This window comes from Eriocheir sinensis, unplaced genomic scaffold (assembly GCF_024679095.1).
Source record: "Eriocheir sinensis breed Jianghai 21 unplaced genomic scaffold, ASM2467909v1 Scaffold562, whole genome shotgun sequence".
In the NCBI taxonomy this organism is placed as follows: Eukaryota; Metazoa; Arthropoda; class Malacostraca; order Decapoda; family Varunidae; genus Eriocheir; species Eriocheir sinensis.
This window is the reverse complement of record NW_026111901.1, coordinates 118,153-132,081: the sequence shown is the minus strand read 5'-3', so window position 1 is coordinate 132,081 and position 13,929 is coordinate 118,153. Positions and strand designations below refer to the sequence as shown.

Here is a 13,929-nt window from a genome sequence, read left to right as displayed (position 1 = left end):
CTGGGCTAGACTGCACTGGGTACACCACACGCTGGAGTTGCACCCAGTTTATAATGATATCATTTTGGAGCAGTGAGTGATGGGCTTTTTTTTTACTGTAAAAATAAAAAGTATGTTGATGTTTACACAGTTAATTGACACCAAACTTGATTTGCAGACACTACCAAACGAAGAAGAGGAGGAGGAGGAGGACTGGGAAGAAGACGAGGAACACAGGAGGAGCCCATTGGTGAGTGTTAATTTATTTTTTCTAAAATGGTTAACGAGCAGTCAAGGAATTTTGATAATAAGGAGGGAAAGTTTGCAGCCAGGAACACCTTGGTACTGCAAACACACACACACACACACACATCAACTGGAATGTTTTCAAGATGCCTTAATACCACAATGTTGTTTTAAATTTGTAAGTTTGGGCAGGAAAATGTTTAAAACTATGACCCTGTGTCTTGGGAAGGTTCTGACCCCGACCCCTGAAGTGACCCTCTGGTGGTAGTGGCTGTGTGGAAGGAAGGAAGGAAGGAAGGAAGGGTTCAAAGTTGAAAGGAATTTATATTTATATGTAAAATGTATCTTAAGGTTTACACAGAGCAATGACTCCTTACTTGAATTACAGAGAGAACAAGAAGAAGAAGAAGAAGAAGAAGAAGAGGAGGACACAGGAATTCCTTGGTAAGTGTTAATTTATTTTCCTCTATTTTTTTTTCCATTTATCAATATTTTCCTTGCTTCTTTGTTTTCCTGTCTTCATTTTCTTTCTGTAATGGATTGTTCTGAGGAAGGAAGGAAGGAGGGAGGGAGGGAGAGGAAAGGAAGGAAGGAAGGAAGGAAGGAAGGAAGGAAGGAGCAATGGGAAGGGAAAGAAGGGAGGAAGGAAGGAGGGAGGGAGGGATGAAGGAAGGAAGGGAAAGAATGGAAGGAAGGAGGGAGAGAAAGAAGGAATGAAGGAGGGAAGGAAGGAAGGAAAAAGATAGGAAGGAAAGGGAAGGAGAGAAGGAAGGAACAGAGAGAGAAAAGAACAAGTGAATAACAGAAAGAACAGTAATAAAGGAAGGAAGGAAGGGAGGGAGGGAAGCAAGGAAGCTCAGTAAGAATGTATCAGTTTGTAAGAACACAAACATGGGATCAATTTTTTTTACTAAACACAGAAATAGAAATTAACAGGTCAAGGAGACGTCAGGGGAGATAGGTCACCTTCCTGCCTTCCTTCACTATGTATGTATGTATGTATGTATGGAGGGAGGGAAGGAAGGAAGGAAAGAGGGAAGGAGGAGAGGAGGGGAGGAAGGAATGGAGGAAAGGATGGAATGAAGGAAGGGAGGAAGTAAGGAGGGAGGGGAAGGAAGGAGGATTGAAGGAAAGAAGGAGGGAAAGAGGGAGAAAAGGAAAGGAAGGAATGGAGGAAAGGATGGAATGAAGGAAGGAGGCAAGGACTAAAGGAGGGAGGGAGGGAAGGAAGGAGGATTGAAGGAAAGAAGGAGGGAAAGAGGAGAAAAGGAAAGGAAGGAATGGAGGAAAGGATGGAATGAAGGAAGGGAGGCAAGGACTTAAGGAGGGAGGGAGGGAAGGAAGGAGGGATTGAAGGAAAGAAGGAGGGAAAGAGGAAGAGAAAAGGAAAGGAAGGAATGGAGGAAAGGATGGAATGAAGGAAGGGAGGCAAGGACTAAAGGAGGGAGGGAGGGAAGGAAGGAGGGATTGAAGGAAAGAAGGAGGGAAAGAGGAAGAGAAAAGGAAAGGATGGAATGAAGGAAGGGAGGGAGGCAAGGAATAAAGGAGGGAGGGAGGGGAAGGAAGGAAGGAAGGAGGGAGGGAAAGAGGGAGAGAAAATGAATGTAGGACTATCTTGTGCGTCAGTCAGTTGTTGGCAATGTCCGCCATTTCTTTCCCACATTCAAGATTGGTTACTCCAAGGAAAAAAATCCAAGACGCGTCCGACACAGGCGTAAGTGACCACAAGGTGTCGTATTTGCCGACACTTTACGGTCAATGTTACGCGCCCATGACCCAGCCCAGCCTGAGACAGCCTTGGTGTGGGCAGACCACCGCCCGTGTTCAGTCATTGCATGTGGCCACTGAAATGAACCCAGTCAGAGTGGGGTACACCGTCCACCAATTGAATCCCATGTCCGCCATACCCGAGAAATGTCCTCCGCAGTGCCCCCAAAAGTGAAGGTTTTTATATAGCAGTGCGGTGTAATACTACTAACAGAGCTTTTCATGGGTGGTTTTCCTGTTCCAGGTGCAGAAGTCTTGTGAAACTGTCAGCAGGGTCACATTAAACTCTAGCAGATGAACCTGACTCAGTAAAGGTGGTATATCACTCATCAGGCAACAACAACATGACAAAATAATAATAGGCCGAAGTGATAGCGTACTGGACCCACATTCGCCGCGTGATGGACGACGCGGGTTCGAATCCTCACGCTACCACGCTGTGTGGGGCCGGGAAGATGTGCCGTGGGCTCAACCCCCCCCCCAAGCGACGCCCCCGGACCCGGGCGGGCGGGGGTGCAATTACTTCAAATTACATTGAATAAAAATGAATTTGTTTTAATTTGAATACAAATACCTGCGTGTCATTATTTGGTTTATCTGTGTTGTAAAGTTATCTAAGATCAGTGATTGAATACAAGTGTTGTGGATTACAATACCAATACAGTACTTCAAATTACAGTGAATAGAAATACTGTTTTGATATGAATGAATACTCCTTCTTGGCATAACAGCAGTGTTCTAAAGATGTACAAGGTAGTGTAGCTCATAACCCTGTACTCAACACAGTGCTAACAAGAAGGCTGTTTTGATATGAATGAATACACCTTGGCATAACAGCAGCAGTGTTGTAAAGATGTACAAGAGCTCATAACCCTGTACTCAACACAGTGCTAACAAGTCCCCCGGGAGGCTGTGTGGACTTGTAATGCCTGCTATTACAGATGATAGATTTTGAAGTGTTCCTCAGATAATTATTTGCACAATACAAATACTTTTCCCTTGTATTCCTATCACAATGAGAATGCTTTGATTTCTATCAATAGTTATACCAATACAAACACACCCAAATATGGTATTCCAGTGTATTTGAATAGGAATGGGGGTGGAGGCGGCCTTGGCCCTGAACTGTCAAGCCGCTCAAGTGTCATTTCCCTCATTGTTAAGGTGGTGGTCAGCTGTCAGGTGCTTGTCAGGGCAGGCTCGTCAGGTCACCTGCTGTGTGGAGCGATGACTCGTGTTCAGGTGAGGCCACTCACTGGCAGCACTGTTGATGAAGACCCGTCACAGCCGAGGCATTCATGTGCAGGGAAACAGTTCACAGGGAGAGAGAAACACTGCTGTACAAGATGTTAATTAAAAGTGGGAATACTACTATGAGCTATGTTAGTACAGTAGAGCCCCATTTAGCGTGAGAATTAGGTGGATGAACGCGGTCGCGCTAACTAAATTCGCGCTAATTGAATAAAGTAACCAATATGAAAAAAGTTATTTGGTGCACGTGGGTCTGACTTTTGGGTTTGATAATTACTCAAAATATGCAGTCATCAGTTATGCGGTTCACGCTAATTGATCTCGCGCTAAGTGGGGCTCTACTGTAGTTATGTTAGTGCAGTATTGGTATACAAGAATACCATAGTACTAGTGTTTGTTAGATAAACATGCAGGAAGCAAAGAAATATCGCTGAATTAGCGCCGGGATGAGCTTACAAAATATCCAAGTTGGTGTTTGTTTGCATTTAGTGTGTGGGAAAATATACCAGTAGAGTACTTGCAAAACCTCCATCCATGGCTATGATCTGCCCATGAAAACCTTCTCTGTGGCCTTGGGAAACACATGTAATGACACATTGAAGGAGATGGAGAGATGGTACCTTATTTCAGTGTGCTAAAATGGTACCATGAAGGCAGCCTGCACACACACACACACAATGTCTGGGGCCCTCACATGCATGGACTTCATCTCATATAATCTTGTGGGCCTGTACTTCAGTTGCTTGCACTATAATCCATGTAATTTCCTCTAAAATCTATGTAATTTCCTTTAAAATCCATGTCTTTTCCATTCCCAAACTGGGGCCCATATAGCAGACTGAAGGAGCCCATAGTTCAAGGTTAGTTTAAGTCTTGAACTAACCTTAACCTACGGCGCCCTTCATTGTGCTATATGGTCCCCAGTTTGGGAACCAGTGGATAGAAGGATAGATAGATAAAGGGTGATAGATAGTTATAAATAGATAGTTTTTGTGTGTTTGCAGGGGTCACTGTTCCTTAATGGCACAGAGGAAGGGTCACACCGCCACCAGGCTCTTAAAACTACCCCTGGAAATGCACTAAATTCCTAGAAAAAGTGTGTCAGATATGTGTTTTTTGGCTTCACGGCACAGACCTATGGTCATACTACCACCTCCAGTGTCTTAAAACTATCCTTGGAAATGCCCCTAAACTCCCTTGAAAGCCTTGTCAAATGTTTTCTTTATGTAAAAAAACAAATATGAGAGAGAGAGTATCAATTAATTATCTTAATTATACAGCCCTTGATAGAGAGAGAGATTTTATAATATATTATCCCATGCTGTCTTTCCCGGTACAAGACTTTGAGAGTGGACACATATTTGCAGGTTGGTGTAGCAGTGCTGGGAGGTGCCATAACACAGGGCACTCCTCACCTCAACAACAGTCTCTTCACCGACAAGTAATTCTTCACCAACAAGCTTTTCAGCAGCTTGGAGAAATAGGTAAGCTTTCTCTACTCACTTCCTGCCCTGCCTTCATTACCCCCGCCAGAAGCCCCCAAAGGGTGAACCCGTTATATTGAGCTGTAAAATGTTCAGCAGCTCACTTAGTAACCCATTGTGTTGTAAAATGTTCAGTACATCCCCTTGCTTAGAGGGAAAGGCCTTTTAACCCAGTGGTTGTAGCAGTGGGGATCGTGTTTCTTAATGGTCCCTCTAAGCGAGAAAAATGAGAAAAAATCACCCCTCACACAAGCCATTTCATAATACATATCAAAGCATTTGTGATCAGTTTACACATCATCTATTTTGGGGGGTTTAAATCATGGCACAAATTTGGCCCGTTGCTGCTACACGGTAAAGCCACAAATTTGGCCTGTCGCTGCTACACGGTAAAGCCACAAATTTGGCCCGTTGCTGCTACACGGTAAAGCCACAAATTTGTCCCGTTGCTGCTACACGGTAAAGCCACAAATTTGGCCCGTTGCTGCTACACGGTAAAGCCACAAATTTGGCCCGTTGCTGCTACCGGGTAAGAAACATGATCCCCGCAGGGTTAAGCATAGGGTGCATGATATATGTTTCCCAAAGTGCTTACTACACACTGGATACATATTATGCATGCAAGATTGGTTTTGCTTTATAATATAGTTAGATTAATTTGATTTATTTATTCAGCCCTTGACAGAGAGGAAAGTAATATTTCTTATTGTACAAGGGACTTACCACAGACATGTCGCCAACCTGATTTTGTATAAGTTTAAACCCAGGAATAAGTCACCTCCAATCCTGGCATCAAAGTTCCTTAAGCCCCTAACTCACTCACCTGTGCTAATGCAGGAGTCAAGTCATCATTATACAGTAAATATTGGTGTGAAAAAGACTCCTAATATTGGCCGCATCATGTGTGGAAATACATATTAAAAGGAAGCCTAGCCAGCAGGGAGGGAGGAGGAGGCTCACTACATGGTTTGGTCTCAAAAGCTAACAGGCTATATTTTCACCTGCAAGGGTAGATATATATTTTTCTACTTACTTTTTGCCTTATTTTACAGCCTTTGACAGAGAGGAAAGTAACACACATAAACTGATCACAAATGCTTTGATATATAATATGAAATGGTTTGTGTGAGGGTGATTTTTTCTCATTTTTCTTGCTTGGAGGGACCATTAAGAAACATGATCCCTGCCACCACCGGGTTAAGTTAAAGTTTTCTAAAGAAAGAATTGCTACATTACATTTGTAAGTCACTGACACAACAAAAACACTCACCACCATCACTTTGTTGATGCGTCATGGACAGCGATATTAGGTAGGGTTAGATACACGGAGCCAAGGTTCAGAGGAGCTGCCTCGTGCAGACTCCTATGTTCTTATGTCACTGGACGAGGTGGAAGGATGCTTGGGTGCCATAGTAGGGGTCAAAATGCAGTGTGTGTATTCCAGAGAAACGTTCCACTCACAGTGCTGGCTAGCTTCAGACTGAGGAGAAAGACAGCGTCTCCGCCATAGCAGGGCACGATAACAGAAAACCTTATTCCCGATAACCGATAACTGATAATGAAAAACCTTAACAACACCCTGCGCCGTATCCGAGATCGCCACGCTCGCCAAATTTCAAATGTCGCTATTGAATATAACAAGCTTTCAGCCATAAACTCAACATAATCATCATGTATTATATATGAAAACATGCAGAATTAAATGGTGCACATAAAGAAACTCACTACGGCCAGGCCAAAACAACACCTCGCACCGTATCCGAGATCGCCACGCGCGCTAAATTTCAAATGTCGCTATTGAATATAACAAGCTTTCAGCCATAAACTCAACATAATCATCATGTATTATATATGAAAACATGCAGAATTACATGGTGCACATAAAGAAACTCACTACGGTTGGCCAAAACCGCGCCCTCTGCTGTTTCCGAGATCGCCGCGCTAAATTTCAAATGTCGCTATTGAATATAACAAGCTTTCAGCCATAAACTCAACATAATCATCATGTATTATATATGAAAACATGCAGAATTAAATGGTGCACATAAAGAAACTCACTACGGCCGGGCCAAAACAGCGCCCTGCGCCGTATCTGAGATCGCCACGCGCCAAATTTCAAATGTCGCTATTGAATATAACAAGCTTTCAGCCATAAACTCAGCATAATCATCATGTATTATATATGAAAACATGCAGAATTAAATGGTACACATAAAAAACTCACTATGGCCGGGCCAAAACAACACCCGCACCGTATCCGAGATCGCCATTCGCTAAAATTCAAATGTCGCTATTGAATATAACAAGGTTTCAGCCATAAACTCAACATAATCATCATGTATTATATATGAAAACATGCAGAATTACATGGTGCACATAAAGAAATTCACTACGGCCGGGCCAAAACAGTGCCTCGCCGTATCCGAGATCGCCACGCTGCCAAATTTCAAATGTCGCTATTGAATATAACAAGCTTTCAGCCATAAACTCAACATAATCATCATTTTATATATGAAAACATGCAGAATTAAATGGTGCACATAAAGAAACTCACTACGGCCAGGCCAAACAACACCTCGCACCGTATCCGAGATCGCCGTGCCAAATTTCAAATGTCGCTATTGAATATAACAAGCTTTCAGCCATAAACTCAACATAATCATCATGTATTATATATGAAAACATGCAGAATTACATGGTGCACATAAAGAAACTCACTACGGCCGGGCCAAAACAGCGCCCTCTGCTGTGTCCGAGATCGCCAATCGCGCTAAATTTCAAATGTCGCTATTGAATATAACAAGCTTTCAGCCATAAACTCAACATAATCATCATGTATTATATATGAAAACATGCAGAATTAAATGGTGCACATAAAGAAACTCACTACGGCCGGGCCAAAACAGCGCCCTGAGCGGTATCCGAGATCGCCACGCGCTAAATTTCAAATGTCGCTATTGAATATAACAAGCTTTCAGCCATAAACTCAACATAATCATCATGTATTATATATGAAAACATGCAGAATTAAATGGTACACATAAAGAAACTCACTACGGCCGGGCCAAAACACCTCCCAGCTCCGTATCCGAGATCGCCATTCGCGCTAAATTTCAAATGTCGCTATTGAATATAACAAGGTTTCAGCCATAAACTCAACATAATCATCATGTATTATATATGAAAACATGCAGAATTAAATGGTGCACATAAAGAAACTCACTACGGCCGGGCCAAAACAGCGCCCTCTGCTGTGTCCGAGATCGCCGCGAGCGCTAAATTTCAAATGTCGCTATTGAATATAACAAGGTTTCAGCCATAAACTCAACATAATCATCATGTATTATATATGAAAACATGCAGAATTAAATGGTGCACATAAAGAAACTCACTACGGACGGGCCAAAACATCGCCCTCTGCTGTGTCCGAGATCGCCGCGCGCGCTAAATTTCAAATGTCGCTATTGAATATAACAAGCTTTCAGCCATAAACTCAACATAATCATCATGTATTATATATGAAAACATGCAGAATTAAATGGTGCACATAAAGAAACTCACTACGGGGCCAAAACAGCGCCCTGCGCCGTATCCGAGATCGCCACGCTGCCAAATTTCAAATGTCGCTATTGAATATAACAAGCTTTCAGCCATAAACTCAACATAATCATCATGTATTATATATGAAAACATGCAGAATTAAATGGTGCACATAAAGAAACTCACTACGGCCGGGCCAAAACAGCGCCTCTGCTGTATCCGAGATCGCCCGCGCAAATTTCAAATGTCGCTATTGAATATAACAAGGTTTCAGCCATAAACTCAACATAATCATCATGTATTATATATGAAAACATGCAGAATTACATGGTGCACATAAAGAAACTCACTACGGCCGGGCCAAAACAGTGCCCTGCGCCGTATCCGAGATCGCCACGCTCGTCAAATTTCAAATGTCGCTATTGAATATAACAAGCTTTCAGCCATAAACTCAACAGAATCATCATGTATTATATGAAAACATGCAGAATTAAATGGTGCACATAAAGAAACTCACTACGGCCAGGCCAAACAACACCTCGCACCGTATCCGAGATCGCCTCCTTAGCCAACTTTCAAATGTCGCTATTGAATATAACAAGGTTTCAGCCATAAACTCAACATAATCATCATGTATTATATATGAAAACATGCAGAATTACATGGTGCACATAAAGAAACTCACTACGGCCGGGCCAAAACAGCGCCCTCAGCTGTATCCGAGATCGCCGCAGCTAAATTTCAAATGTCGCTATTGAATATAACAAGCTTTCAGCCATAAACTCAACATAATCATCATGTATTATATATGAAAACATGCAGAATTAAATGGTGCACATAAAGAAACTCACTACGGCCGGGCCAAAACAGAGCCCTGCGCCGTATCCGAGATCGCCACGCTCGACAAATTTCAAATGTCGCTATTGAATATAACAAGCTTTCAGCCATAAACTCAACATAATCATCATGTATTATATATGAAAACATGCAGAATTAAATGGTACACATAAAGAAACTCACTACGGCCGGGCCAAAACAACACCTCGCACCGTATCCGAGATCGCCATTCGCTAAATTTCAAATGTCGCTATTGAATATAACAAGCTTTCAGCCATAAACTCAACATAATCATCATGTATTATATGTGAAAACATGCAGAATTACATGGTGCACATAAAGAAATTCACTACGGCCGGGCCAAAACAGTGCCCTGCGCCGTATCCGAGATCGCCACGCGCGCCAAATTTCAAATGTCGCTATTGAATATAACAAGCTTTCAGCCATAAACTCAGCATAATCATCATGTTTATATATGAAAACATGCAGAATTAAATGGTGCACATTAAGAAACTCACTACGGCCAGGCCAAACAACACCCCGCACCGTATCCGAGATCGCCATGTGCCAAATTTCAAATGTCGCTATTGAATATAACAAGCTTTCAGCCATAAACTCAACATAATCATCATGTATTATATATGAAAACATGCAGAATTACATGGTGCACATAAAGAAACTCACTACGGCCAGGCCAAAACAGCGCCCTGCGCCGTATCCGAGATCGCCACGCGCGCCAAATTTCAAATGTCGCTATTGAATATAACAAGCTTTCAGCCATAAACTCAACATAATCATCATGTATTATATATGAAAACATGCAGAATTACATGGTGCACATAAAGAAGTATAAATTAATTGATAATTTTGAGATGTAAGCATAAATATAGAGATAAAATAACTCGTATATTGGCTAAAGCAAGCCAGTATGCGCGTCCTGGGATATGGTACGGGGCACACAAGGACACAGTATACTCGTGTTGAAGGGTTAAACCCATTACTACGTGTCCTTCAGGTTCTCTTACCAACAAAACCCTATGAATATCCCCTTATTACAGGCCCTTCCTTCCTCTAAGTGTGATATATGAGAAAAAAAATCATCCCTCCCACAAACCATGTCATGATATATATATATATATATATATATATATATATATATATATATATATATATATATATATATATATATATATATATATATATATATATATATATATATATATATATATACATCATCTCATTTGTCATCACATTATGCAGCATATATTTTGTGTGTGTGTGTGAGAGAGAGAGAGAGAGAGAGAGAGAGAGTTATGCTTTCACAGTTATTGAGAAAATTTCTAAAGCTGAGAAAGTAAAGAGATTATTTTTAAGATGAAAGAAAAAAGTGAGCAAGTATGGCACCAGAATTAAAGCTCTCTCTCTCTCTCTCTCTCTCTCTCTCTCTCTCTCTCTCTCTCTCTCTCTCTCTCTCTCTCTCTCTACCAATATCTATATATATTTTTTTACCTTGAAAATAATTTATTATCTCAAAAAATCCCAATTATTTTACAGCTGACTTATTTCCTTACCCTGTTTACAGAGGAAGAAGAGGAGGAAGAAGAAGAGAAGATGAAGAGGAAGAAGAGGAGGAGGAGGATAAGGACTTGGTGAGTGTTCAAATCAATTCTCTTTCCATTGCAAACTTCTTCCTTCCTTCCTTCCCTCTTGGCTCTTAGACCACTGAATAAAGAAAGGAGAGACAGAAGAGATGGTTAGATTATGATAATGCATTGCAACACCCAAACTCACATGTAATATTTAAGTCTTTTGTTGAGGTTTGGGGTTGAGGTTTGGGGCATTTCAGGGGTAGTTTTATGAGGCTGGTGGTGGTGTGACCCTTCCTCTGTGCTATGAAGCTAAAAACACACATTTGACATGTTTTTGTAGGAGTTTAGGGCATTTCAGGGGTAGTTTATGAGGCTGGTGGTGGTGTGACCCTTCCTCTGTGCTATGAAGCTAAAAACACATTTGACATTAGAGGGTAGCAGGACGCCTATCAGGTCAGGGGCAGAACAAACACATGTTATCTAATAGGAGTGGCCATACAGGACGCGGGTAGCAGGTAAGCTTGAGGAACCGCTACCTGCGTCCTGTATGGCCACCCTATTAGATAACGTGTTTGTTCTGCCTCTGACCTGCTAGGCGTCCCGCTACCTCTACTGGGCCCGAATTTACAATAAATCTTTAACCGCTAAGTTTGACTTTAGGGCGAGTTTAACTTTATTCTTCATCTTATCCCTCATAAGTTGATCTTAGCTGACGAGATATTTTAGGCGGGCCCAAACCCGTCTTAAGGAGCCTAAGTCGAACTTCAGTCGCCAAGATGGCTGAACGTCAACAAGCCCGTCAGCGCCTAGAGAAGACTTTTCAAGAGCGAAGAGACGTTCTGAATACTTTGAGTGACGCAGAACTATTGAAACGCTACAGACTGGACCGTGCAGGAGTACTGTTCGTAACGGATTTGGTGAGAGGGGCCCTGCAAAGCCCTACTTCAAGGAGTTTTGCATTGACACCCGAAATGAAAGTAATTATTACACTGCGTTACTTAGCAACGGGGAAAATGCAGATGTGTAACAGTGATGATCTTGGTCCATCACAGTCGTCAGTAAGCAAAGCGATCACCGATACCCTCAAGGCACTTACACAGCCAGCCATACTTGTCCAATTCATTCGATTTCCTCGCACCGTCCCTGAAATCCGAGAGAAACAACAAGAATTTGTGCAAGTTGCAAACTTCCCTGGCATTGTTGGTGTAATAGATTGCACGCATGTCAGGATACCCCCAGGGAATATGAAGCAGACTATGTCAACAGGAAGAATTTCCATAGCATAAACACACAATTAGTGTTTGATGCCAAATATAATATTCTTAATGTTGTAGCTAATTGGCCTGGGTCCACTCATGATGCTCGTATTTGGCGTGAGGGTGGCCTCAAACGCATGTTTGAGGATCATCGTATACCACCGGATTCATGTCATCTATTAGGGGACAGTGGCTACCCTTGCAGACGGTATCTGTTGACTCCCTTCCCTTTGCACACCTTTGCAGCGATCAGATGTGCCTTCCAATTCCTCCAACTCTGCCTCAGCCACCAGTCATGGATCTTGAGGCAGTGAAAGTGCTCCTGGACTCTCAAGAACGGGCCTTTCGTTCCGCCATGGACTTGGTGGTGGAACAGCTCAATAAGCGTACAGAGTTGGTTGAAGGTACAGTGACTGATCTGATCAAAAGTCTAGAATTCTCACAGGCCGAAATTGTGGACTTAAAGAACAACATCAAAGTGCTTCAGAAAACGCTAAATGAGAAACAAGTGATTATTGAAGGACTTGAATCCAAAGTCTCGGAGACGGTACAGCGACTCAACTACAACGAGGACTATAGTAGACGCAATAATCTACGGATCACTGGCCTCCAAGAACAAGCGGGTGAAACATGGGAGAACACAAGCACCAAAGTATCAAAGATGATCAACGATAATCTAGAGCTTCCCCCTGTGAGTCTCGAACGTGCTCACAGGGTGGGACCGGTCAACCCATCCCGCCCCCGGCCAGTCGTTGTACGGTTTGAGAAGTACAGCGACCGAGAAACAGTCATTAGGAATGCAAAGAAACTCAAAGGAACCGGCATCTACATCAGTGAAGATCTCTGCCCTGCCTCTCAAGAAATCAAGATGAAGCAACTACCTCTACTGAAGAAAGCGAGAGATGGAGGTAAAATCGCGTACTTCCGTCACACGCGATTGATCATCAAAGAAAAAACTGGCCAACAATCATCATTCTCAACCATCACAGCTGACCCGACACATCGAGGCGCTGGTCCGACTCCTTGCAGCTCTGGCGGGGGCGGGGCGGCCCACAGTGCTGGGACTGGGACCACTGGAGGCGTAAGTTCTGCTGCGACTGGAGACTCCCAGACTAGTGCTTCGAAGACTGCTACTTCCCTGACTGGTGCTCTGCCGAAGGTGCCTAGTGGTGGTGCTGGCGGTGCCTCCTCGTTGCTGCCTCATGCTGGTGCTGACGGGATGTCGACTGAGACAGGTGTTCAAATGGGAGGAGGAATGGACATAATGGGTGGACGTACCCAGAAGAATCTGAGAGAACGCAGGAAGAAGTAGATAAGTAAAGTCACTCAACATTCTTCAACTTCGATTTCACTAGCATGATATCAGTACTCTTGTTTTCATTCATGTCACCCAAAATAGTTTATTGTTATTGTGCAACCAATTGTCACTCCTGTGACCTTTACTTAACACTTCAGGACTATCATTACCTCTACTTCAACTATATTTCTTCAACCATTAATTTACTACTACCAATACAATTACTACTACCTCTTGATATTACTTATTGCTACTATTGCCGCTTTCTACTACTACTACTACTTCTACTACTGTTGGTGCTTCTATTACTGCTACTACTACTACCATTACTGCTATCACTACTACTACTACTACTACTACTACTACTACTACTACTACTACTACTTTTACTACTACTACTTTTACTACTACTTATATAACTACTACTACTACTACTACTACTACTACTGCTACTACTACTGCTATTACTACTACTGCTACTGCTACTACTACTACTACTACTGCTACTGCTACTACTACTACTACTGCTACTACTACTGCTATTACTACTACTGCTACTACCACTACTGCTACTACTACTACTACTACTATTGCTACTACTACTACTACTACTGCTGCTATTACTACTACTGTTACTACTGCTGCTATTACTACTACTGCTACTACCACTACTACTACTACTA

The 13,929-nt window shown here is 42.5% G+C and overlaps 1 protein-coding gene across 39 annotated transcripts in view; it reads left to right on the top strand.

Moving 5' to 3' along the window:
* The window catches only part of LOC126993112 (uncharacterized), a 66,245-nt gene that overhangs the window by 31,949 nt on the left and 20,367 nt on the right, over positions 1 to 13,929 (top strand). For 13 of the 39 annotated variants that reach the window (XR_007747406.1, XR_007747408.1, XR_007747407.1 and 10 more), the window contains 4 exons: positions 158 to 229; positions 614 to 669; positions 4,611 to 4,727; positions 10,687 to 10,753. The exons of 2 other annotated variants lie outside the window; for them this stretch is intronic. Coding sequence is in view for 10 of the 37 variants with exons in the window: in XM_050851965.1 (XP_050707922.1) it covers positions 158 to 229; positions 614 to 669; positions 4,611 to 4,688 (206 nt within the window). In the remaining 27 variants the exon portion in view is untranslated. Of the gene's footprint in view, positions 1 to 157; positions 230 to 613; positions 670 to 2,236; positions 2,476 to 4,610; positions 4,728 to 10,686; positions 10,754 to 13,929 lie in introns of those variants that run through there. 24 more of the 39 variants (XR_007747414.1, XR_007747416.1, XR_007747415.1 and 21 more) reach the window with 8 other exon arrangements.